This window comes from Haliotis rubra, unplaced genomic scaffold (assembly GCF_003918875.1).
Source record: "Haliotis rubra isolate DU_JTF1 unplaced genomic scaffold, ASM391887v1 Scf186, whole genome shotgun sequence".
Lineage (NCBI taxonomy): Eukaryota > Metazoa > Mollusca > Gastropoda > Lepetellida > Haliotidae > Haliotis > Haliotis rubra.
Window position 1 is genome coordinate 48,744 of NW_025765847.1, and position 26,848 is coordinate 75,591.

The 26,848-nt window shown below is 37.7% G+C and overlaps 1 protein-coding gene and 1 long non-coding RNA gene across 4 annotated transcripts in view; one reads left to right on the forward strand and one right to left on the reverse strand.

Annotated features, from left to right (window-relative positions):
• Positions 1-8,710: 8,710 nt before the first annotated feature.
• Positions 8,711-26,848, forward strand: part of LOC124273932 — a 108,695-nt gene continuing 90,557 nt past the window's right edge. The window contains exon 1 of the mRNA XM_046709275.1: positions 8,711-8,866. Within this exon, the coding sequence (XP_046565231.1) occupies positions 8,833-8,866 (34 nt within the window). The 5' untranslated portion in view covers positions 8,711-8,832. The remainder of the gene's footprint in view (positions 8,867-26,848) is intronic.
• Positions 21,892-24,952, reverse strand: LOC124273938. Of its 3 annotated transcripts, none has more exons than XR_006897780.1 (4): positions 24,498-24,952; positions 23,502-24,347; positions 22,531-22,676; positions 21,892-22,139 (listed from the first exon to the last, which is right to left on the reverse strand). It is a non-coding gene; the product is annotated as an uncharacterized LOC124273938 (long non-coding RNA). The 3 variants fall into 3 exon arrangements; XR_006897781.1 differs by having other exon boundaries at positions 23,502-23,630; positions 24,170-24,938; XR_006897779.1 differs by having other exon boundaries at positions 23,502-24,935.

The following is a 26,848-nucleotide window of genomic DNA, read 5'->3' on the forward strand; positions in this document are numbered from 1 at the left end:
GTAGAACCTTCGGATGATATGTGACATGCCCAAAGTAAGAGTCTTTGCCAATATTTTGAAATGAATGGCAAATTTGGCAATGACAATTTTCCATATAAATCACGTCATTGTACTCAACGGCCATCATCTACGAAATAAAGAGTCTGAGTCTGAGTTTGTTAATCGATAAATCGATTCATTCTTAGATTGCATAATGGAAGTAAATATATATCTATTTCTCACTGTAACCCCACCTGATCTTCCCACAGTTTTTTATCTCTGCTTCGGGTACAGTCTGAGATTACTTATATCCAATAAAGCAAGCAAATCCGTTATTTTCACTGTTGGCCACTATCATCACATATCTCAATGAAAGAAAGAAATCTGTAGTGGCTTCAAGTCTCAGGGTACAGTTAGCAAGTGTATATATGCATGATCTATAGCACTGTACGTGATTAACGATTATAAAAGTCTGTTCTGTTCTGGTATCCTGTGACGCAAGATCTGCTAAGATGTTGTTTTTACAATGTATACAGAAAGGGGGAACATCCATGGGGTGATTTCAATGGTTAAGTTTTTTCGTATCAATTAGTGACATATCGTCGAACAAGACCGTCTGCATCTAAATCAACTGCTACTTCTGCAATAGTAGACAGCGACAACATACTTCTCCTCCTCCTACCATTACAACGCCGAACCCAGCTTTATTACGTGGCGGTGGTCTTTAATTAACCAAGTATGGACCAGACAATCCTGTGACATACGAAAATGCTTCTTGTTCTTAACCTAAAACAATCGGGAACGTATGGTTTAAGTCCAAAAAGGGAATCGGACATCATCTTTGTCACCGAGGCATCAGGTTTTGAAGATTCCTCCAAATGGCTATCAAAAACCGCTGTGAAAGCTTTGCTGAGGCCTCGAATGTTGCAAACTTGTTTGGACACCATTTGGGGAAGATCTAATAATAATAATAATAATAATAATAATAATGACAAACCTCGTGTCATCCTACTGTTCTTCCAATGATATAATTAATAGAGAACAGAAGGGGAAGAGAAAGGGATGTTGGGGGGGCAAGGATCAACTTCTTGTTCAGAAAATAATTTTGGAAGAGGTTAAAACATATCACCGAAACCTCTCCATGTGCTGGATTGATTACAAAAAAGCATATGACTCTGTCCCTCGTGAATGGATTCTGAAGTCTCTGCGTTGTATTGACCTCCCTGAGCGACTACTTGATTTACTCAAGTCTTTAATGAGTTGCTGGTCGGCTCAACTTGAGATGTACTCGCAAGAGCAGGTGCAGACTTCGGAATCTATTCCAATCAGAAGGGAAATTTCCAGGGGACTCATTGAGTCCTTTGCTTTTTTGTTTGTCTTTAAATCCTTTGAGTTTCTGTAACAGAGAGGAGGGTTACCATCCTGGACCTCCTCAGCACAGATCTCCAACACCGCTTACTCATCTCCTTTACATGGATGATATCGAGCTCCTTGCCAAAGGAGATACCAATTTGAAAGAGCAGGTTCTCCTTGTTGAGTCCTTTTCTAATGATATTGGTATGACATTTGGACTCGACAAATGTAATACTCTTCATTTGAAACGTGGCAAGGTAACTAATGATGGATCGGTCAGGTTATAAGGGGTAGGAGTTATTGAGCATCTTGTGGAAGATAAGGCCTACACCTATCTTGGAATGCAAGTTCGAGACAAACTTCAAAATGCCCAGATTCAAGAAAAACTTCAGGGCCGAAAACTTTAAAGAAAATATGCTCGAAACAAAGTCAAAGCCACAATTCTTTGCTGTGCCAGTCCTTTCCTATTCCTTTGGAGTAGTTGATTGGACAAAACAAGACATCCAGAGTCTTGACCGCCTGACCAGAAGAATCATGTCTGATAACAGAGCTCACCACCCTCGCTCCTCTCTTAATCGTTTATATTTGCCAATCAATTCTGGAGGTCGGGGTTTGATTAATGTGGAGGCTCTTCATGATAGAATTCGTTGTGTACTTTTCCACATATTTATTTATCGGATGATCCTCTTGTGATGCATGTCAAGACTCATGATGAAAGCAAGGAATTCCACAGCTATCTTAAGCGTGCCAAGGTTGTTGGACAAAATCTGAAATTTGAGGTTGATTTTGTTGATGGTGATGTTCTGCTGGACGGTACAACGATGGGAGTAAACCAGGTTAAATCCTTCACCAAGTCTGCCCAGAGTTGGTCATTTGTGGAGAAGCTTTCGGAGAAACCACTGCATCGTGTGTACATGTAGAGTGTGGAACAGAGTAGTAATCCAACGCGATCTCGCGTTTTTCTGCCAATTACCTATACAGTCATCTTGAACCGGAATCATGGGTAGCTCAGTCGTCTGAGGCGTCGCAATGGAGTTGCGTCCCTTGAGAAACCTATGTTGGTGGGTTTCATCCTATATCGAGCTGACAAGCCGTGATGTAACTGAAAGATAAATTCTGTTGAAAGTCGTGTTAAGCCAAACTCACTCACTTATTCAGAGCAATGCACGTACCCCGGGCTGTGAATGGGGGTTAATTTCCAATATTAGCATGCCGAGCTTGTGGAGGTAAGACCGCAATAAATTAATAGACAGAGTTTGATTAATTTCTAAAAAAAACCATGGGAGGCGGGAAGGATATTAATTTACATTTTATTATTTTCTAATCGAGCTTTTTAAGGCACCTGTGTACAATTACTGTCGAAGGATTCGGTTCACATGCATCATGCATGTTCAGTGGGGCTACGTTTGTGGAGTATTTCATCTAGTAAAGAAAGTACGAATGTAACAGGGATGAATTAAGTGGTTGTATAGTGTGTACGTAAATTGATAACTAATCATCATTATCCTATATCAGGATATAGTGGTCTCGCAGACGACGACTTCTTTATGCATTTAATTTGCAATTCGTTGTCAGTTCAGCTGCCTCTTGTCTTTCCGTTTCAGTGAGTGAGTGATTGAGTGTAGTTTTACACCGCAGTCAGCAATATTCCAGCCATATGGCGGCGACCTGTAAATAATCGGGTCTCGACCAGACAATCCAGTGATCAGCATCATGAGCATCGATCTGCGCGATTGGGAACCGATGACATGTGTCAACCAATTCAGCGAGCCTGACCACCCGATCCCGTTAGTTGCCTCTTACGACAAGCATGGGTTACTGAAGATACATTCTAACCTCGATCTTCACGGGTTTCTTTGTGTTTCATGTACAGTTCTGTGTCACAGTTTGGTCAGAATCAAAGGTTAGTTATTATACATTTAAATTGTTACATAGTAAATTAAACCCTAACATTAATCATTACACAAAATAGGTATAAATATGACCATGATAAACAAAATAAAAGTCAATACACAGTATACAATTTAACTTGCATGAATGTGCTTATGGTTTGTTTGCTATATGTCCAGTCAATTTGCTGGCTAGTAGTTCTTGTTTGGTAACTATTTTCTGTATCATGTAAGATTGATATATCTCATCTACCATGTATATTGTATGTACTTGACAAAGATTACATTTGATCAGTGTGTGGTACTTATATGGGGTTATTGCATGCGTGGACTGTGCGGCTGCTGGATGTGCAGACACACTCTCGTTGTCACCCACAGGATAGGTTTCTTTGTACAGTATCTATTGTCTATTACATTATTATACCATGTATTATTATAAGTCTTTATGTCAACACTCATTTTGTATATTACTGTAAACCCGTGATCACGTAAGTCACCTGTGTGATATTGCATCGCGTAATACCTGTATATGATTGTTGATAGGAACATTTATGCACTATATTTATTATGATGACATGTTCATCAGATGTGATTTTATGTTGTGTATATCGTGTATATTATTGTTATTACAGGGTGTCTTCTTCCACCACGATATGAAAATTAAGAGATATCTCACTCATAACCCTTGGTCTGTGGTTAATAGGGGCGGTGGGGTAGCCTAATGGTTAAAGCGTTGGCTCGTCACGCCGAAGACCCGGGTTCGAATCCCCACATGGGTACAATGTTTGAAGCCCATTTCTGGCCGTGATGTTGCTGGAATATTGCTAAAAGCGGCGTAAAACCAAACTCAGTCAGTCAGTCTGTGGTTAATAACACATTGGAACTCCACTATATCATGGCTGCCACAGGAACACAACTATTAGCGATACAAATGTACTTCTATTTCTTTGAACTCGAAGACAAAAGAATATTATAAAGCAGGATGTTTTGTAGTCAGGCGGGAGCGGAAGAAAATCTATTGAAGTAGCGAATATGGTGTCGAGTAAAATATCACAGACACGCTCATTTTAGCCGACTGCTACAAATTGGCCTGTTAGAATTTTGTTTGAATGAATATGCTAGCCGTATATGATATTGCATCATGGACAAACTCACTGGTCTGTGATTATTTCTCTATCTGACGGTGTAGCTGTGAATTAATGCGGCTTTAAGCAATAAGCAATATTTTATCACTCATTGACGTTAATATATTTTCCAGCTTCCGGACACTTTCATGTTTTCACTTTTATTGGACATTCATATTCACAATTTCGTTTGTTAAATTATATTTAACACGTTGAGGATTTATAAGTACATAGGAAATTGTAACAACGGGAACGGACTTATAAACACTACCCTACACTTCGTGTATGTAAATTACATAGCATTTTCAAGCTATGTCATAATGTTGCTAAATGTTACTTGGGAAGTAAGTGAAAAGCATGAAAGAAGCATGACCACAGCACTACTAAGATGCGCATGCGCCTTGACCTTATGATATTACTTGTGCGCAACGAGAGCGTCTAAAACGCGAGATCGCGAGAACGCGAGAAAATGAAATGTCGCTTTCTTGCGTTGCCGCGATTTCGTGTTTTCTGGCCTTATTTGACAAGTCGATATTGCGAGATTGCGAGATTTGACAGCATGTACAAATGTCGCATTCTCACGTTGTCGACGTTGGACAAAAAGTGCTATGTAGGGGAGACCGGGGTCAATTGTAACACTTTTTACTTAACTTCTTGTAATTTGATACTAGTCGACCGCTCACAAAGTTAATCGGTACTATCTAGTACATTGACATCTTGGCTTTAAACCTCAGTGTCGTTAAAAATGCACTATCATGTCGTTACAAAGTTATTACGTATCAAAAGCAATTACTGCAAGTGTTACAATTGACCCCTAGCACGGGGCAATTGTAACAGGTGGATGGGGCAATTGTAACAAAGAAGGTTCAAATGTAACAATCTGCTTATTTTCCAAATAATTTTTTTTTTAAATGTGGAAAGATGTTATCTTGATTAATTGAGGTGGAAATGAATTAACATTAAACCCTTGTAACCACCGACATTTTACATGTTTTTGGTTTAAAATTCTTGTTTTTGTATGCCCAAAATATGATAGAAAGATTAACATCAAAAACTTTCACCCGAGGGCTGATACTATCAACATAAGACTGAAAATGTCCTACTATGATGAAACTAGTAGAGAACTAACATAAAACCTTCATCATAATTTGCTTCATCATCATAACACAAGGGAAAATTAAATGGGGGCAATTGTCACACAGAGTTACAATTGCCCCCGATGATAGTAGCCATGTTTCATGCCACATCACATGTTAACAACTTTGGGCTTCTCAAATATTTCTACTTCAAAATATGTCGTAATACCTCAATTTTACGCTTGAACAGTTAATTTCATTCAAAGCAACATTTACTGCATCAAGAACGTTTTATTACGTTTTGTGAAAAAATTACTTTCCTATGTGAAAAACGATTTTTCGTCAACTGTATCTCGCCGTGAGCGAGCAGCTGAAAAACGCCTGTATGTGTACCGCAGGAGAGCAAAGGGAAATAACTCTACTCAGCTACACTATGCTTGAGCGAAAAGTGTTAGAGTAATCGCCCTTGTTACAATTGCCCCGTGTTACAATTGCCCCCGGTCTCCCCTACCAGAAACACGAGAATGCGAGATCGCGAGAACGCGAAATTTTGGGCAAATCTCGCGATCTCGCGATCTCGCATCTCGCACTTTTGGCATTTTTGGCTTGTTTCCAAAGGTCGAGATCACGAGAATGTCCCTTACAGTATTCCATACTCGATACATCAATTGGATTCTTTTATACACATTCAGACTGTGAACTTATATTGTTGTAAACACAAAAGTAGTCGAGTCTACGAGACTATTTCACCACCTTTTTATTGATTTCTTGTCATGTCTATATATCGGTTCCGTTTCTTGCCTGTCATATGTGGTTCTGTTTGAAGAAGACATAGGAATCGTTCATAATATCTGGAATAGAGGTGAGGTGAGGTGAGGTGAAATTGGGTTTTACGTCGTACTTGAGAATATTTCGCTCATATGACGACGTGCATGCGTGTGTATGTGTATGTGCGGCTGCTTGTACTAACCCAGACTTAAGCTTGTTTGGTCTACTCCCATTTGTGAGAACTCCCAACTGTGACACTCCAGGTTATGAGACAGTGGAGTAAATAATTAACAAAGAAAACACACCATAATCCCCTGCCTGATAGAATGGATTAACCCTAGCTAATTACTGATTTGCTATGTAACTGAATCTTTTGGAGGTAACTTAATGAAACTTTATAAGATAAATTGATTACCACACTCCGGTAAATGTCCTTAAAAATTAAACACTTTGTGTAGGTAACTTTATGATCATTTGAAAGAGAAATTAATTTACCTACTCAGATTTACTCTGTCTCCGAAACTACAAGCTATAGTTTAAGAAATAGCTCTGAAATACAAGGAATTTACAGTCGAACTGCCTCTTATGCCAAATCCTTTTTACCCGACACAATTAATTTATGGAATGCCCTACCAAGAGTCATGTAGTCTCACAGAATTTAAAAACCTAATTACAAAAACCCAAACAAGATTTATATTGACCTTATAGTCCGTTTGGCTCAAAAGCGCACCGATGAATTGCAATCTAACTCGAAAACTTATAAACATAAAGTACTCAATGAAACACTGATCATAATGAAAACGTCAGACCAACTCTGGGAGGTGTTTGCAGAATTTATGTCCTAAAAATGAAAAAAGGGACAGCCGGGTGTGCGAGAAAGGATGGAGACGGCACAGCACAGGTTCATGAATCAATAACTTTGTCGGCACTTGTGCACGTGCTTCTCTAACACCTGGCTGTCCCTTTCTCTGCACTCCTCCCTCGTAACAAATAGTGAACTGTGTCAATATTTTAATGATAGTTTGTTAAACAACTTTTTTAATTTTAGGACATAAATTCTGCAAACAAATCACAGAGTTGGTCTGATATTTTGATTATGATCAGCGTTTCATTGAGTATTATATGTTTATTAGTTTTTGAGTTAGATTGCAATTCATCGGTCCGCTTTTGAGCCAAACGCACTATAATTATGGATCTTGTTTTTTGTCAAATCGTCCACTGCCGCCTCAGGCTCGGATGTAGCGACCTAAACGCCGATAAGTATAACAGACATTTAACAGACAGTCCATGTTGCTCTTGTCGACATCAGAGTGAAAACGCCCTACACTATTTTCTCACTTGATAAGAATTAATATGTATGTTACACTACCAGTTATAACCTGGATACCATTTTGAACGGAAACAAGAATTTACTTCTCGTGTAAACCAGCAGAAAATAGTTGAATTCGTCCACGATTCCATCATCAAGACACAACGCTTCAAATTTTCTCAAGAAAATACTTAAATTAACTCAACAACCTTCTCATGATTGATTTATATTCCTACAATAGCTTGTTAGACACACGCAACTGTAACTCTCAAATTATGACTTCTTAGAGAATAGTTGTATTTGATGTAATCTGTATATATTTATATACAGTTAAAATATATTTGTGCAACAGTCAATATCGATAACGTCACATCCTCCATTTCATTTTGTATTTTATGTTGCATGGGAGTGGTGTTAAAATAAGCAGTAATGCTTGTTCACCAATCCCAATTCATTTTCATAAATGATAATAAAATATGTTTAAACCAAAATGACTTTCAAACTTCATAATAGTCAATAAAAATGTGTTATCATAATTACATATTCTTCTGAATAAATAAAATATTCAATGAACTATTTCTTCTTTGTAAATATAATCTTTGATAATCTATTTCATTAATCAACTCATCAATGAACTATGCCTCCTGTGGGTACTCTTCAACAACTGGGCTGCGCCCACTTTCATTGTGGGGATGTGGAAACACCCCCTATGTGCACTGAACCATTAATTAATGTGTCTCACAAATGGGAGGACACCGCTGGTTTTATAGTGCTAGCCCACTGAGATACCATGCCGTAGTGAAGCATGAATACCCCACTCAAACACATAATACTGACTCCGAGCCGACCAGTCCTTGTTGTACCCATTAATGCCGAGCGCTAGGCAGGGACCAATCTGGAAGAGACACAGTGAGGCACAGTGTTTTACATCCAAACTTCCAGGTCACACTGTTCATTTACAAATTAGGGACGGTTAATAATTTATGGCTTGGGGGTCATGATGATTTTTTTATGGAGGAGCATGTACAATGTGAATGACCCCGCTAAAATGTATGTACAAAGTACTGTATTTATAATTAACCGTCACATGTAATAATCCTCGCATCTTTGCTAATAACCTCGGGACCCCATGGGGACCTGCTACACACGTGTATCAGTTAATCCATATAAGGTATTGCTATTCAATTCTCTTTCTAAGAAAAGCATCAGTTTCTTGAAAATTGCCGCACCCTGTCCTCAAGCCCGTCCTTCATATTGCTCGGAGAACGGCGGAAAGGAAGCTTGAGAAAGGCGTCCGTCTTGCGTTAGAGATCAATTTACGACCTTACGACATCATGCGCCACAGCAGCGTCATCGTTTTCATTGCAGGTAACATTACTTGTACATCGATACATTTCCGTGAGCCGATGCACAAATAGACCATAGCTCTACAACGAACAAAAGAATTAGTTTATATCTTAACGTTTGTGCGATACGATCACCTGAGCGCAAAGAAGGCTTTGTTCAGTGATCAGAGGTATACCCGACACCCAATACGCTATCAGGCAGGCAACCATGCAACTGGTACACTATCAGACAGAGGACCCTACATCTTGATATATACCCACAACACGAGAACTGGTACACTATCAGACAGAGGACCCTACATCCCCTGATATATACCTGGTACACGACAACTGGTACACTATCAGACAGAGGACCCTACATTCCCTGATATTTACCCACAACACGACAACTGGTACACTATCAGACAGAGGACCCTACATCTTAGTATATACCCACAACACGACAACTGGTACACTATCAGACAGAGGACCCTACATCCCCTGATATATACCTGGTACACGACAACTGGTACACTATCAGACAGAGGACCCTACATTCCCTGATATTTACCTACAACACGACAACTGGTACACTATCAGACAGAGGACCCTACATCCCCTGATATTTACCCACAAAACGACAACTGGTACACAATCAGACAGAGGACCCTACATCCCCTGATATTTTCCCACAACACGACAACTGGTACACTATCATACAGAGGACCCTACCCCCCCTGATATATACCTGGTACATGACAACTGATACACTATCAGACAGAGGACCCTACATCCCCTGATATTTACCCGCAACACTACAACTTGTACGCTATCAGACAGAGGACCCTACATCCCTGATATATACCTGGTACACGACAACTGATACACTATCAGACAGAGAACCCTACATCACCTGATATATACCTGGTACATGACAACTGGTACACTATCAGACAGAGGACCCTACATCCCCTGATATATACCCACAACACGACAACTGGTACACTATCAGACAGAGGACCCTACATCCCCTGATATATACCCACAACACGACAAGTGGGGTACACTATCAGACAGAGGACACTACATCCCCTGATATATAACCACATCACGACAACTGGTACACTATCAGACAGAGGACCCTACATCCCCTGATATATACCCACAACATGACAACTGGTACACTATCAGACAGAGGACCCTACATCCCATGATATATACCTGGTAGACGACAACTGTTACACTATCAGACAGAGGACCCTACATCTGCTGATATATACCTGGTACACAACAACTGGGGTACACTATCAGACAGAGGACACTACATCCCCTGATATATACCTGGTACACGACAACTGGTACACTATCAGACAGAGGACCCTACATCCCATGATATATACCTGGTACACGACAACTGTTACACTATCAGACAGAGGACCCTACATCCGCTGATATATACCTGGTACACAACTGGGGTACACTATCAGACAGAGGACACTACATCCCCTGATATATACCTGGTACACGACAACTGATACACTATCAGACAGAGAACCCATCACAACCTGATATATACCAGGTACACGACAACTGATACACTATCAGACAGAGGACCCTACATCCCCTGATATTTACCCGCAACACGACAACTTGTACGCTATCAGACAGAGGACCCTACATCCCTGATATATACCTGGTACACAACAACTGATACACTATCAGACAGAGAACCCTACATCCCCTGATATATACCTGGTACATGACAACTGGGGTACACTATCAGACAGAGGACCCTACATCCCCTGATATATACCCACAACACGACAAGTGGGGTACACTATCAGACAGAGGACACTACATCACCTGATATATAACCACATCACGACGACTGGTACACTATCAGACAGAGGACCCTACATCCCCTGATATATACCCACAACACGACAAGTGGGGTACACTATCAGACAGAGGACACTACATCCCCTGATATATAACCACATCACGACGACTGGTACACTATCAGACAGAGGACCCTACATCCCATAATATATACCTGGTACACGACAACTGGGGTACACTATCAGACAGAGGACCCTACATCCCCTGATATATACCTGGTACACGACAACTGGTACACTATGAGACCGAGGACCTTACATACCCTGATATATACCTGGTACATGACAACTGGTACACTATTAGATAGAGGACCCATCATCCCCTGATATATACCGACAACACGACAACTGGTACACTATCAGACAGAGGACCCTACATCAAAAGCAGGCTCTCGAGTCTGTTTGTCCACACGTCTGCGTGTGGCCAAAGTATCTCAAGAAAGTCCATGAAATAAACATAAAACATGAACACTGAAAATGTTTTCAGCATTTTGTTTCATGATCAAAATGTCTTAGGTTGAAGGAACATGCTACAATAGATAGAAATAGTGCTGCCTATTCTGAAGGGGTTAAAGTGTTCGCCTCGTCGCACCGAAGACTCGACTCCGATTCAATCGAGGGTACTAATGTGTGAAACTCATTTCTGGTGTCTCCTGACGTGATATTGCTGGAATATTGCTAAAAGCGGCGAAAATTATACTAGCTTACTATTCCGGTAAAAACTCCATATTTCATGAGCTTCTCAATACAGTAGACTGTGTAACACATAAATCAATTCTAAACTACATATGGACAACAAAAATAATATATGCATTTGCCTCAAACATGCTAAAGTAATTTGCTGTTTGTAAAGATGTAACATTTGAAGTAATGTCGACATTAACATGAATAAAGTGGGTTTGCCTTTGATCGGATTCGAACCGATGGCGAAAAAATAATCTTTAGACTGTCGTTCGAAACCTTCATTTTATTTAAACTCTATGATAAAAATATAAATTGTTATTATGCACATTACAGTATGAACCAATCATACTTATGATGTAATCTTCAGTAACCCATGCTTGTTGTAAGAGGCGACTAACGGGATCGGGTGTTCTGGCTCGCTGATCTGGTTGACAATTTTTGGCTCAGATCGATGATCATGCTGTTGATCACTGGATTGCCTCGTCCAGACTCAATTATTTACAGACCGCCGCCATATAGCTGGAATATTACTGGGTGCGGCGAAAAACTAAACTCACTCACTCACTCACTCACTCCAAAATAATAACTGCATGCTGATCTACAAGGACACTCACTGTGAAGAGTGATGAAGCTGATACTCCTCAATCCTGCTTCAACAATCAGAAGATGCAGATCTACAGCAATTTTGTAATATATGCGTTTTACAATTTTCTCACTATCTACATCATGTTTACTAACAATTCATGGCCACAGATGAATTGTATTTCCATATATGTACTTGAGTTTCCAAAATCTGATTTAGGCCAATCTAATGAGACATTGTGGAATGTGGCACTCTTACAATATGTAACATAAAGAACATGGTGCTTTACGATATTCTAATTGCACTTGATTTAAACAGAAATGCAAACATAACTTATTATCATAATTATCATTATTCACATACACATTTGTAGTAAGAATAATAGTGGACACGAACATTGCATCCTACATCGTGTACATAATACTAGGAATCTTCCCAAGCTGAATCATATTCTTAAAGTCTGCTTTCAGCAGAACCCCACTGGATCAACTAAGAAAAATAGTAAAGCAGATTTTATTGATATTTTACGGTAATCTTTCATGATAAAATGGCGTTAACCCCAACAGGACTCTCCCATAATACTAGACACCACTCCGCTTTGTGTCATATCAATACTCCAGCAGGACGTGGCAGTGTAACTTTATATATATACTCTCCAACAGTTCTGTTACACCAATTTTTCAAACATTTTATGAACATGAAACTTACATCAGAAATAGGCGAAAGTAATGAACATATAAGCAATGTTATCACTGAACATGATCACGCTGTTCATATGTTGTTCAAACAGCAAACACGGAATACCATGAAGTCATGCATAAAGGGGGTGCTCATTTCTCAGTAGCGATTATGAACCCCGTTGGCGTTGATAACGGCAGTAGCATATAAGTAATCAGTTCCGGACAGACAATAGCATTCCTAAGGAGAACAATAGCATTCCTAAGGAGAACAATAACATTCCAGGGGAGAACAATAGCATTTTTCAAGGAGCGCTCCTACATACCAAAGGAGCTTTCAGGAGCACATTCCATAAATTCCAGGAGCTGTCCTTTGAACCTTTTCCATGACATCTTTATATAACGAGATCACGCATGCTGATTGGAATGTGCATTGAAATGTAATGAATAGAAATGCAAACATGACTTATTATTATAATTATCATGATTAACATACACATTTGTAGTAAGAATAATAGTGGACACGAACATTGCATCGTACATCAAGTACATAATACTAGGAATCTTCCCAAGCTACATCATGTACATAATACTAGGAATCTTCCCAATATACATCAAGTACTTAAAACTAGGAATCTTCCCAAGATACATCATGTACATAATACTAGGAATCTTCCCAAGCTACATCATGTACATAATACAAGGAATCTTCCCAAGATACATAAAGTACATAATACTAGGAATCTTCCCAAGCTACATCATGTACATAATACTAGGAATCTTCCCAAGCTACATCATGTACATAATACTAGGAATCTTCCCAAGCTACATCATGTACATAATACTAGGAATCTTCCCAAGATACATCAAGTACATAATACTAGGAATCTTCCCAAGCTATATCATGTACATAATAATACTAGGAATCTTCCCACTAGGAATCTTCCCAAAAAGATACATCACATCATGTACATAATACTAGGAATCTTCCCAAGATACATCAAGTACATACTATTAGGAATCTTCCTAAGATACATCATGTACATAATACTAGGAATCTTACCAAGCTACATCATGTACATAATACTAGGAATCTTCCCAAGATACAACAAGTACATAATACTGGGAATCTTCCCAAGCTATATCATGTACATAATACTTGGAATCTTCCCAAGCTACATCATGTACATAATACTAGGAATCTTCCCAAGCTACATCAATTACATAATACTAGGAATCTTCACAAGATACATCATGTACATAATACTAGGAATCTTCCTAAGCTACATCATGTACATAATACTAGGAATCATCCCAAGCCACATCATGCACATAATACTAGGAATCTTCCCAAGATACATCAAGTACATAATACTAGGAATCTTCCCAAGATACATCATGCACATAATACTAGGCATCTTCCCAAGATACATCATGTACATAATACTAGGAATCTTCCCAAGCTACATCATGTACATAATACTAGGAATCTTCCCAAGCTACATCATGAACATGATACTAGGAATCTTCACAAGATACGTCAAGTACATAATACCAGAAATCTTCCCAAAATACATCATGTACATAATACTAGGAATCTTTCCAAGTTACATCATGTACATAATACTAGGAATCTTCCAAATATACATCATGTATATAATACAAGGAATCTTCCCAAGATACATCATGTACATAATACTAGGAATCTCCCCAAGATACATCATGTACATAATACTAGAAATCTTCCCAAGATATATCATGTACATAATTTTAGGAATCTTACCAAGATACATCATGTACATAATACTAGGAATCTTCCCAAGCTTTATCAAGTACATAATACTAGGAATCTTCCCAATATACATCAAGTACATAATACTAGGAATCTTCCCAAACAACATCATGTACATAATACTAGGAATCTTCCCAAGCTACATCATGTACATAATACTAGGAATCTTCCCAAGCTACATCATGTACATAATACTAGGAATCTTCCCAAGATACATCATGTACATAATACTAGGAATCTTCCCAAGATACATCATGTACATAATACTAGGAATCTTCCCAAGATACGTCAAGTACATAATACTAGGAATCTTCCCAAGATACATCATGTACATAATACTAGGAATCTTCCCAAGCTACATCATGTACATGATACTAGGAATCTTCCCAAGATACGTCAAGTACATAATACTAGGAATCTTCCCAAGATACATCATGTACATAATACTAGGAATCTTCCCAAGATACATCATGTATATAATACTAGGAATCTTCTCAAGTTACATCATGTACATGAAACTAAGAATCTTCCAAATATACATCATGTATATAATACTAGGAATCTTCCCAAGATACATCATGTACATAATATTAGGAATCTTTCCAAGATACATCATGTACATAATACTAGGAATCTTCCCAAGCTATATCATGTACATAATACTAGGAATCTTTCCAAGATACATCATGTACATAATACTAGGAATCTTCCCAAGCTACATCATGTACATAATACTTGGAATCTTCCCAAGATACATCATGTACATAATACTAGGAATCTTCCCAAGATACATCATGTACATAATACTAGGAATCTTCCCAAGCTACATCATGTACATAATACTAGGAATCTTCCCAAGATACATCATGTACATAATACTAGGAATCTTCCCAAGATACATCATGTACATAATACTAGGAATCTTCCCAAGCTACATCATGTACATAATACTAGGAATCTTCCATGATACTAGGAATCTTCCCAAGATACATCAAGTACATAATACTAGGAATCTTCCCAAGATACATCATGTACATAATACTAGGAATCTTCCCAAGATACATCATGCATATAATACTAGGAATCTTCCCAAGATACACCATGTACATAATACTAGGAATCTTCCCAAGATACATCATGTACATAATTTTAGGAATCTTCCCAAGATACATCATGTACATAATACTAGGAATCTTCCCAAGCTATATCAAGTACATAATACTAGGAATCTTCCCAATATACATCAAGTACATAATACTAGGAATCTTCCTAAGCTACATCATGTACATAATACTAGGAATCTTCCCAAGCTCAATAATGTACATAATACTAGGAATCTTCCTAAGATACATCATGTACATAATACTAGGAATCTTCCAAAGTTACATGATGTACATACTACTAGGAATCTTCCCAAGATACATCATGTATATAATACTAGGAATCTTTCCAAGATACATCATGTATATAATACAAGGAATCTTCCCAAGATACATCATGTACATAATACTAGGAATCTTCCCAAGCTACATCATGTACATAATTTTAGGAATCTTCCCAAGATACATCATGTAGATAATACTAACAATCTTCCCAAGCTACATCATGTACATAATACTAGGAATCTTCCCAAGATACATCATGTACATAATACTAGGAATCTTTCCAAGATACATCATGTACATAATACTAGGAATCTTCCCAAGCTACATCATGTACATAATACTAGGAATCTTCCCAAGATACATCATGTACATAATACTAGGAATCTTCCCAAGATACGTCAAGTACATAATACTAGGAATCTTCCCAAGATACATCATGTACATAATACTAGGAATCTTCCCAAGCTACATCATGTACATGATACTAGGGATCTTCCCAAGATACATCAAGTACATAATACTAGGAATCTTCCCAAGCTACATCATGTACATAATACTAACAATCTTCCCAAGCTACATCATGTACATAATACTAGGAATCTTCCCAAGATACATCATGTACATAATACTAGGAATCTTTCCAAGATACATCATGTACATAATACTAGGAATCTTCCCAAGCTACATCATGTACATAATACTAGGAATCTTCCCAAGATACATCATGTACATAATACTAGGAATCTTCCCAAGCTACATCATGTACATAATACTAACAATCTTCCCAAGCTACATCATGTACATAATACTAGGAATCTTCCCAAGATACGTCAAGTACATAATACTAGGAATCTTCCCAAGATACATCATGTACATAATACTAGGAATCTTCCCAAGCTACATCATGTACATGATACTAGGAATCTTCCCAAGATACATCAAGTACATAATACTAGGAATCTTCCCAAGATACATCATGTACATAATACTAGGAATCTTCCCAAGTTACATGATGTACATACTACTAGGAATCTTCCCAAGATACATCATGTATATAATACTAGGAATCTTTCCAAGATACATCATGTATATAATACAAGGAATCTTCCCAAGATACATCATGTACATAATACTAGGAATCTTCCCAAGCTACATCATGTACATAATTTTAGGAATCTTCCCAAGATACATCATGTAGATAATACTAACAATCTTCCCAAGCTATATCATGTACATAATACTAGGAATCTTCCCAAGATACATCATGTACATAATACTAGGAATCTTCCCAATATACATCAAGAACATAATACTAGGAATCTTCCCAAGCTACATCATGTACATAATACTAGGAATCTTCCCAAGTTACATGATGTACATAATACTAGGAATCTTCCCAAGCTACATCATGTACATAATATTAGAATCTTTCCAAGCTATATCATACATAATACTAGGAATCTTCCCAATATACATCAAGTACATAATACTAGGAATCTTCCCAATATACATCAAGTACATAATACTAGGCATCTTCCCAAGCTACATCATGTACATAATACTAGGAATCTTCCCAAGTTACATGATGTACATAATACCAGGAATCTTCCCAAGATACATCATGTACATAATACTAGGAATCTTCCCAAGCTACATCATGTACATAATACTAGGAATCTTCCCAAGTTACATGATGTACATAATACTTGGAATCTTCCCAAGATACATCATGTACATAATACTAGGAATCTTCCCAAGTTACATGATGTACATAATACTAGGAATCTTCCCAAGATACATCATGTACATAATACTAGGAATCTTCCCAAGATACATCATGTATATAATACTAGGAATCTTTCCAAGATACACCATATACATAATACTAGGAATCTTCCCAAGATACATCAATTACATAATACTAGGAATCTCCCCAAGATACATCATGTACATAATACTAGGAATCTTCCCAAGATACATCATTACATACTTATAATCATGTTAGGAATCTTCCCAAGATACATCATGTACATTACATAGGAATCTTCCCAAGATTCATCAATTACATAATACTAGGAATCTTACCAAGATACATCATGTACATAATACTAGGAATCTTCCCAAGCTACATCATGTACATAATACTAACAATCTTCCCAAGCTACATCATGTACATAATACTTGGAATCTTCCCAAGCTACATCATGTACATAATACTAGGAATCTTCCCTAGCTGAATCGTGTACAAAATACTAGGAATCTTCCCAAGCTGAATCATGTACATAATACTAGGAATCTTCCCAAGCTGAATCATGGACATAATACTAGGAATCTTCCCAAGCTACATCATGTACATAATACTAGGAATCTTCCCAAGATACATCATGTACATAATACTAGGAATCTTCCCAAGCTGAATTATATTCTTAAAGTCTGCTTTCAGCAGAACCCCATTGGAGCAACTAAGAAAAATAATGAAGCAGATTTTATTGATATTTTACGGTAATCTTTCATGATGAAAATGGCGTTAACCCCACCAGGACCCTCCCATAATACTAGACACCATTCCGCTTTGTGTCATGTCAATACTCCAGCAGGACGTGGCAGTGTAGGTTTATATAAAGTACGTACATTCATTGGGCGATGAAGCTCCAAACAAACAGAAAAATTCCCCATTTGGTTAAACATAAAAAGGTCAATGACATCAAACAGGAACTGATTTCAACACATAGTGTGATACGGGGCGTGTTGTCCATGATGTTTGGAAACAGAATATGACATATTCACATACTTTAACATAGACTTACCACTGTCGTAGCCCTACGATCGCTTTGTGGAACGAGGCCCTGCTTTTATTTTAACTAGGCTCTAAATATGGCGGCGAAAAGGACTTAAAAAACCGTTACGTGTATGGTCAATTGGGAAGTGTGAACACAAAACCAAAACATGGCGAATGGAAATTAGACACAACTTCATACAGAATCTAGTCTTGAACAAACAATCAGTGTATCATTGCGCAGTTATGTCGACATAGTTCTCAACCAGTACTGTCCCAAGTAGGCTTTTCCCCTCTCACATCCGTGTGCTGCGCAGAGAATCGAGTATGCAATAATAAATACGGAAACAGCCGTATTTGCTTCTTCCGCCATGTAAGCTCGTCAACAAGTATCTCAAATCTATGGAATCCTGGAAGGGACATTGTCGCGTTGTCGCATTGTCGCGTTGTCGCCCTCTCAAATACAAACAAAATTAAGAGCTGAATGACTGGCAATATGTGGCCTAATCCACCCTGCGTTATCGGTTGCCACCCTGTGTAGGAAAGAGCTGAATGACTGGCAATATGTGACCTGGCCCACCCTGTGTTATTGGTTGCCACCCTGTGTAGGAAAGAGCTGAATGACTGGCAATATGTGACCTGGCCCACCCTGTGTTATTGGTTGCCACCCTGTGTAGGAAAGAGCTGAATGACTGGCAATATGTGACCTGGCCCACCCTGTGTTATTGGTTGCCACCCTGTGTAGGAAAGAGCTGAATGACTATATGTGACCCAATAGGTTAATGCAGTTATCACTAACATCAACATTTCTCGCAGAGTGAAGAGTTTGTAGTGTTTGTCCTGTTAGTAGCAGCAATCAAGATACAGTTTAAGAAGTGGAGTTCCTATGTCATGTTGACAGTAGGCACATCCCAAGTACCATTGCACCTCGACAGTGCAGGTCGCAAATTATATCTGTCTCTCATAAATCTCAAACTTTGAGGTGTTGTCTAGCATCACTTTAGAAGAGAAAGGCACAGTTTATGGCAGAATAGGTAACACCTTGCTTATACAGATCCATACTTATAGTCCGTTTGGCTCAAAAGCGGACCGATGAATTGCAATCTAACTCGAAAACTAATAAACATAAAATACTCAATGAAACGCTGATCATAATCAAAACATCATACCCACTCTGTGAGGTGTTTGCAGGATTTTTGTCCTAAAAATAATAAAGTTGTTTAACAAACTATCATTAAAATATTGACACAGTTCACTATTTGTTACGAGGGAGGAATGCAGACAAAGGGACAGCCAGGTATATAGCAAAATTATAATAGCTCTAAATTTAATTTAAAACCGAACGCGTAGCGTGAGGTTTATATATAAAAATATTTAGACTGTCGTTCGAAACCTTCATTTTATTTAAACTCTATGATAAAAATATAAATTGTTATTATGCACATTACAGTATGAACACATCATACTTGTGATGTAATCTTCAGTAACCCATGCTTGTTGTAAGAGGCGACTAACGGGATCGGGTGTTCTGGCTCGCTGATGTGGTTGACAATTTTTGGCTCAGATCGATGATCATGCTGTTGATCACTGGATTGCCTCGTCCAGACTCAATTATTTACAGACCGCCGCCATATAGCTGGAATATTACTGGGTGCGGCGAAAAACTAAACTCACTCACTCACTCACTCACTCCAAAATAATAACTGCATGCTGATCTACAAGGACACTCACTGTGAAGAGTGATGAAGCTGATACTCCTCAATCCTGCTTCAACAATCAGAAGATGCAGATCTACAGCAATTTTGTAATATATGCGTTTTACAATTTTCTCACTATCTACATCATGTTTACTAACAATTCATGGCCACAGATGAATTGTATTTCCATATATGTACTTGAGTTTCCAAAATCTGATTTAGGCCAATCTAATGAGACATTGTGGAATGTGGCACTCTTACAATATGTAACATAAAGAACATGGTGCTTTACGATATTCTAATTGCACTTGATTTAAACAGAAATGCAAACATAACTTATTATCATAATTATCATTATTCACATACACATTTGTAGTAAGAATAATAGTGGACACGAACATTGCATCCTACATCGTGTACATAATACTAGGAATCTTCCCAAGCTGAATCATATTCTTAAAGTCTGCTTTCAGCAGAACCCCACTGGATCAACTAAGAAAAATAGTAAAGCAGATTTTATTGATATTTTACGGTAATCTTTCATGATAAAAATGGCGTTAACCCCAACAGGACTCTCCCATAATACTAGACACCACTCCGCTTTGTGTCATATCAATACTCCAGCAGGACGTGGCAGTGTAACTTTATATATATACTCTCCAACAGTTCTGTTACACCAATTTTTCAAACATTTTATGAACATGAAACTTACATCAGAAATAGGCGAAAGTAATGAACATATAAGCAATGTTATCACTGAACATGATCACGCTGTTCATATGTTGTTCAAACAGCAAACACGGAATACCATGAAGTCATGCATAAAGGGGGTGCTCATTTCTCAGTAGCGATTATGAACCCCGTTGGCGTTGATAACGGCAGTAGCATATAAGTAATCAGTTCCGGACAGACAATAGCATTCCTAAGGAGAACAATAGCATTCCTAAGGAGAACAATAACATTCCAGGGGAGAACAATAGCATTTTTCAAGGAGCGCTCCTACATACCAAAGGAGCTTTCAGGAGCACATTCCATAAATTCCAGGAGCTGTCCTTTGAACCTTTTCCATGACATCTTTATATAACGAGATCACGCATGCTGATTGGAATGTGCATTGAAATGTAATGAATAGGAACCAGCAAGCAAAGTTGAATAGGATATTGCTATTAAATTTGAAATGAGTTGAATGTTGCTTATGTCTATAAATTCATAGCTGATTCTAACCGCTTTCAATATGTAATATGTTCATTAAGTAGTACATCTTATTTGTTAACATGTGTAAGCATGCATCACTTCTTACGGTATATACCGTCAGAATTCCAAGGTAGAAATGAAGGGTTTTAAGTTTGATTTAACTGTTAGGTGACTTCCAAGATGAAGCGTACAAGAGGAACACACAAATAAGAAGCACATATACTCAAAACGCAGGAGTTGCCATCCCTGAGCAATGTCTGTAAACATATTGTCCAGGTAAGGAAGTTACAAAAGTATTGGTTGACGACACACAGAGTGAAACCTCGCGTAATCTTTCAACTGTTTCAATGTATAATACAAAAAAACCCACAAAATACACGGAAAGGGTTTTAGTAATATTTAATCAGACTAAATTAACCACACAAACACACACACACACACACGCTTACACACACTCCCCCCATACAGTTTAATCCGATTTATCAGCTGTTGTGGCTTGCCTCGCTGCTCATTCCGCTCTCTCATGCTCCCTCAAGAGCTTTCTTGGAGCATGTTTGTTTCAAATATTAACCTATGAAGCTTGCTATATCTGTTTCAGTAGATGTTGGACAGTTGGCCAAAGTAGCATCTCTGAAACAGAATGTTTGCTGTCAACACATGGCTTTAAAGCAATTGTAATGTTTGTATAAAAATGCGTATTTACATTTTTATGATTATTTTACTACCCAAACGTTAGACACTAGCATCAGATAACCAAAGCAGCATATTAAAACATCATCTGAATCTCAATCATACCGAGTAACAAAAACATGGTCCATAAAGAAGCAGCAACAGGTTTACTTGATAAATCTGAGTGGGCTTAGAACAAATGCAGAAATGATTGTAATGTCCTGTAATATAAAATAATAATCTGACCTTTGACTAAACCAGTTGTTTTACTTGGACATGTTTATGTGGTCCCAAGTTCTATCATATTAATAACAGTAGTGTTGTGTATTACTTTAGAAGGAAAACGTTTCACCTCTGATCAGTTTCTACAGTCTTGTTGTAGAAAAGCTTCTCTTGTTTCCAATTCCTTTTACATTGTACTGACCCATGACCAAGGGTTAAAACTCAACAGTTGGTCTGATGCATGTCATTGCCGCCAACCCGTTTCTGTGCTTGAAGCTGCAAAATAATATTAAGATTTATATGCTGTCACTTGGCAACATACATTAACAAATTTTATGCCAGAAGTGCATGCCACCAGTATTTTCGTAACATAAAAATTAAATACAGATCAATCAACCTAAACCATTAATGAAATACAACAGGAATTTATTACCAACCAAATAAAATCAATTTGTCAAATTGTGCAACTGATTTCATCTGGTTAAATTGTATGATACTTTCCAAAGATGCGGGCGTCATTTACAGAGAAATGTTTTACTAACAATATATACTATTTACAAGACTGAAAATTGTGTATTTCTAACAGTTGACCCAAAAATTAGAAATGGTTAGTTGCCTTTTAATGGCTTTATGACACATCTTCATTTCTTGTCTAAAAGTTCTATACGATATTTACTTGTGAGGGGGCTGACATTTGTTGTGAGGAACATGGTCTGGGTGCTGGGAAAGGGACATATTGTTTACGCTATAAAATACATCCGTAACTGGAGTCACGGACTTGAATGTAATATTATCCCCTGAGTTCCTGTACATCGCTGATAAGCAAGAGTGCCTCTGTGACCAGATCTGTGTCGACAGATTGGATACAGGGCAGAGGAAACAGGGAAAATTCCTATATTTGAAAACATGCCTACATTTTGGTCATTTAATAAATGGTAAAATTATAGTTAAGTATATAGTCATAGGAATTCGTACTGTTGCAAACTAAGATTGAACGTTCACAAGGCACGATACAGAATTTGACTGGAATTCTTAAGTGATGATTTATCAGGTTAACTGTGCAATTTGACGTTTTTAGAACAATAATGTGAATACACATACCTCCTCTTAGAAAACTGTAGTCTTGTCACAAGAGTAAAATGAACAGTCTTCTATATCCTGCAGTGTGGCGGAACTTCCTGCCCGCTATGTACAGAGTCCGAGTTTGAATGCAGGAATTCCTGCTCTGACCTGATAAAGTATCTGGGAACATTCCTGAGACTGCTGACACCAAAACAAGAGATAGCAAGTTGTCCACACAGGGAAGGCTGAACTTAAACGCACAGCAGTAAATGGGAGATTATATTTGCAATAAAATGTTGCATTTATCGTAAATAGTATTGTACAAAATCAGTCATTGTAATGAAACACATGACATACTATTCCACTTGACCAAATTTTCACAAAAGTTTTCTAGAACTTATAATTTCTCATAAATATTTATGTTCAGGCGTATTTGCATAACAATTATTTTTCAAATTAATATACATTCCTGCAGTGAACAGAAACATCCTTATCAGGGAAAATTTACCTCAAAATGTTTCAATAATGATTGTAGGACATTGTGATTAGGCTTCAATCAAACTTTAGGAAAACCTCCACCAGTGTTTCAATAACGTTTCTAAAAGGTTGGTGTGTAGAAGTTTGATTTTCTTTTTTGATAACCTTTTAATAATGTTACTCGGAACGTTTTGATAACGTTTCAAAACAAAGCATCACTTGTCGTTGACCTTTGGATGTAGTACAGCTACGTTGCAGCGACGTGGCCATGTGAATGGAAAACCAAACCAGAAAGCGACTTGTCTGCCACGTCCATACAACGTCGCACTGCGACTGCGACATGGCGACCTCAATGTGACCTGACAGCGACGTAGCAAATACGTCGCCGGCCTGCTGGGTTGTACATGTCTGCATATGAATATAATTCTGCAGTATACAAGCAGGTCAAAATTAAGACTATTATCAGCAAGAAATGAAATATCAAATGCTCAATGGATGAGAAATATTACTTATAAGTCAATCAATTCTAACAATTTGTACAAAGTTTCAATTACATACCTTCAACTGAACAACACAGGGTTTGCAGAAACACCGTTTCTGGTCTTGAATTGATAACACTAAATTTTTCACTTTGCTTTTAAGGATAGGTATAGTTTCACACAACTGCTTATCATTCAGCTGAATCACACGCCAGACAGAGATGTGTGCGTTCACCTGTACCTGTGATATTTTTATACCAACATAAAATTAAATCACGTATATCTTCAATGTTTTACCACTTTATTTGGAATGTTTAATGGTAGACGCTATTTAGAAAATGTCACGATTTATATTACACTATATCATGACTTACAATTCCTTTGAATTTTCAGTACACATATTCTATTAAAAATGTCACGATCAAGATTTGCAAACTTTTTTGGTTTGCAGACAAATAAGAAAGTATACCATATGACCTCTTTACACTATTATCTGATTATTGCATTGTATTCTTATAGTTGTGCCACAAAATATTTTATTGATACTTCATCAACTATACAACATTTATATTAAACTGAGGTCAAATTTAGTTTCATGTGTTTTCTGTGGGGGGGTATTTAGTATGTATGTAACTCATTAATAGCAAAGATATGCATGACGTAACAAGTCAGCCAAGTCATGGTTGGGTGTATTGTTCTCATGCACTGATACATTCAGTCATCTCAGCCTTCATTAAAGCAAAACAATGGATAGCATAAAAACGTAGTAGCCATTTCCAAATAGGGAAGTGCTGACACAGAAAGGAATGTGTATTCACGTGTCAACAACCTGTTTGTGAGCTTTTTAGGTAGATAGCAGAATTCAAAGAACAGCATTTTGCAAAAATATGAAATTATCTAAGCTGTAATCGTTTTGTGTTTTCTTCACACGAAAAATTCGAGTTCAACAACACCACCTGGATGTATTGTAGGAATAGTTTCATTGGTAAATACGTTAGGTTGTTCTGTTTATTTGGTCAAAGCTTCTTTAACTTGCTTTCTTGTTACCTCTCGATAGTTATTTAAAGTGCATGAACACTCATAAACACGCAAAGCATGCATGACATCAAGGTTAGACGTGATGACAGATGTTAATACACTAATGCTATATTAAAGGTCACATGCAACGTAAAACACAACTTTGCAGATTCTGATACCTTTCGGTATGGACTTACCGAAACAAATCATCAAAAAATGCAAATTCAACTTATAAAGTTGAAAAATAACGCGATGAAAAAACACGCGCGAAATCGTAGTTCAAACGATTCACTAATTTTCCCCCAGCGCTTGGGGGGAATTCAAGTGGTTTCAACAGCTGGGCTGCGCTCATAGCACGTGCGCAGTGAAATAGGTTCGCGCAGCTTGGAAGCGGGTTGTCCGGTGAATACTCGGTGAAGGCTTTGGTGTGAGCTATTTTTCTAATGTTTTGTTGATATTTCACAGGCGCGAGCTTTTTATATGTTATGACAGTAGATTAACTGTTTATATAATTTCATTTGTCTATTTCACCACACGTTCTTCTTACCGAGTCACTTTCTCAGTTCGATACTTAAAAGCAATGTCATTATTTAGCGTTGACACAATTTCTAACTGTGATATAGATATGTCGTTGTCACAGACAAAACTCAATGTCTGTGTTATTGACACTATGTGTCTGCCTGCCTGTCTGCTAATGACAATATTCAATACACAACTGCGACCACTGACCACATGCAATTTGAACTTAACACCAGTCAGGCTGTACACCATAAACAAAATGCATTGATTTATGGCCCGAGTTCGGTCTCTGTCACATTATGTAATTACACAGACAGGCAGGTGTGATACTTGTACACAGGACATGTTATGATGTCTGTTGATTGCAAATTGTTATGCGCAAAAAATGAGCATGTATTTACAAAACCTAACATCTCTATATATACACACACAATGAACCGTGAGGGCATCTGCAAATGGACCAGCCGTTACACTTGAGTGCACACCCACCCGCTCTGACTTGGTTCGGTACCCCGGCTGCTACGTTTGTAGGGAAGTAAAGCCAAGTACAAAATATTGCACTTTTGATTTGCGATTGTACGCTTATAATTTTGTTTATATGTTTTTTCATAACCAGCAAGGTATGTTATATGTCATGAATAGTGATAATTGTGTTTTAATTATGTTTGATTTTTGCAACCGCCTTAACGCCCCCATGAAACACTCATGCCGCCCCCATGCCACTATAGCAATTAGCGCATGCAGAACAATCATTTACCATCACCCAGCAGTTATCTCCCCTTGCGGATATTTCCAAAATTGGAAATCTCATACTTGTACATATAGCTTCTTTGGAAATAAAATATTGTTTGAGTCAAATTGTTTGAAAAGAAGTACAAACATATGTAAATATGA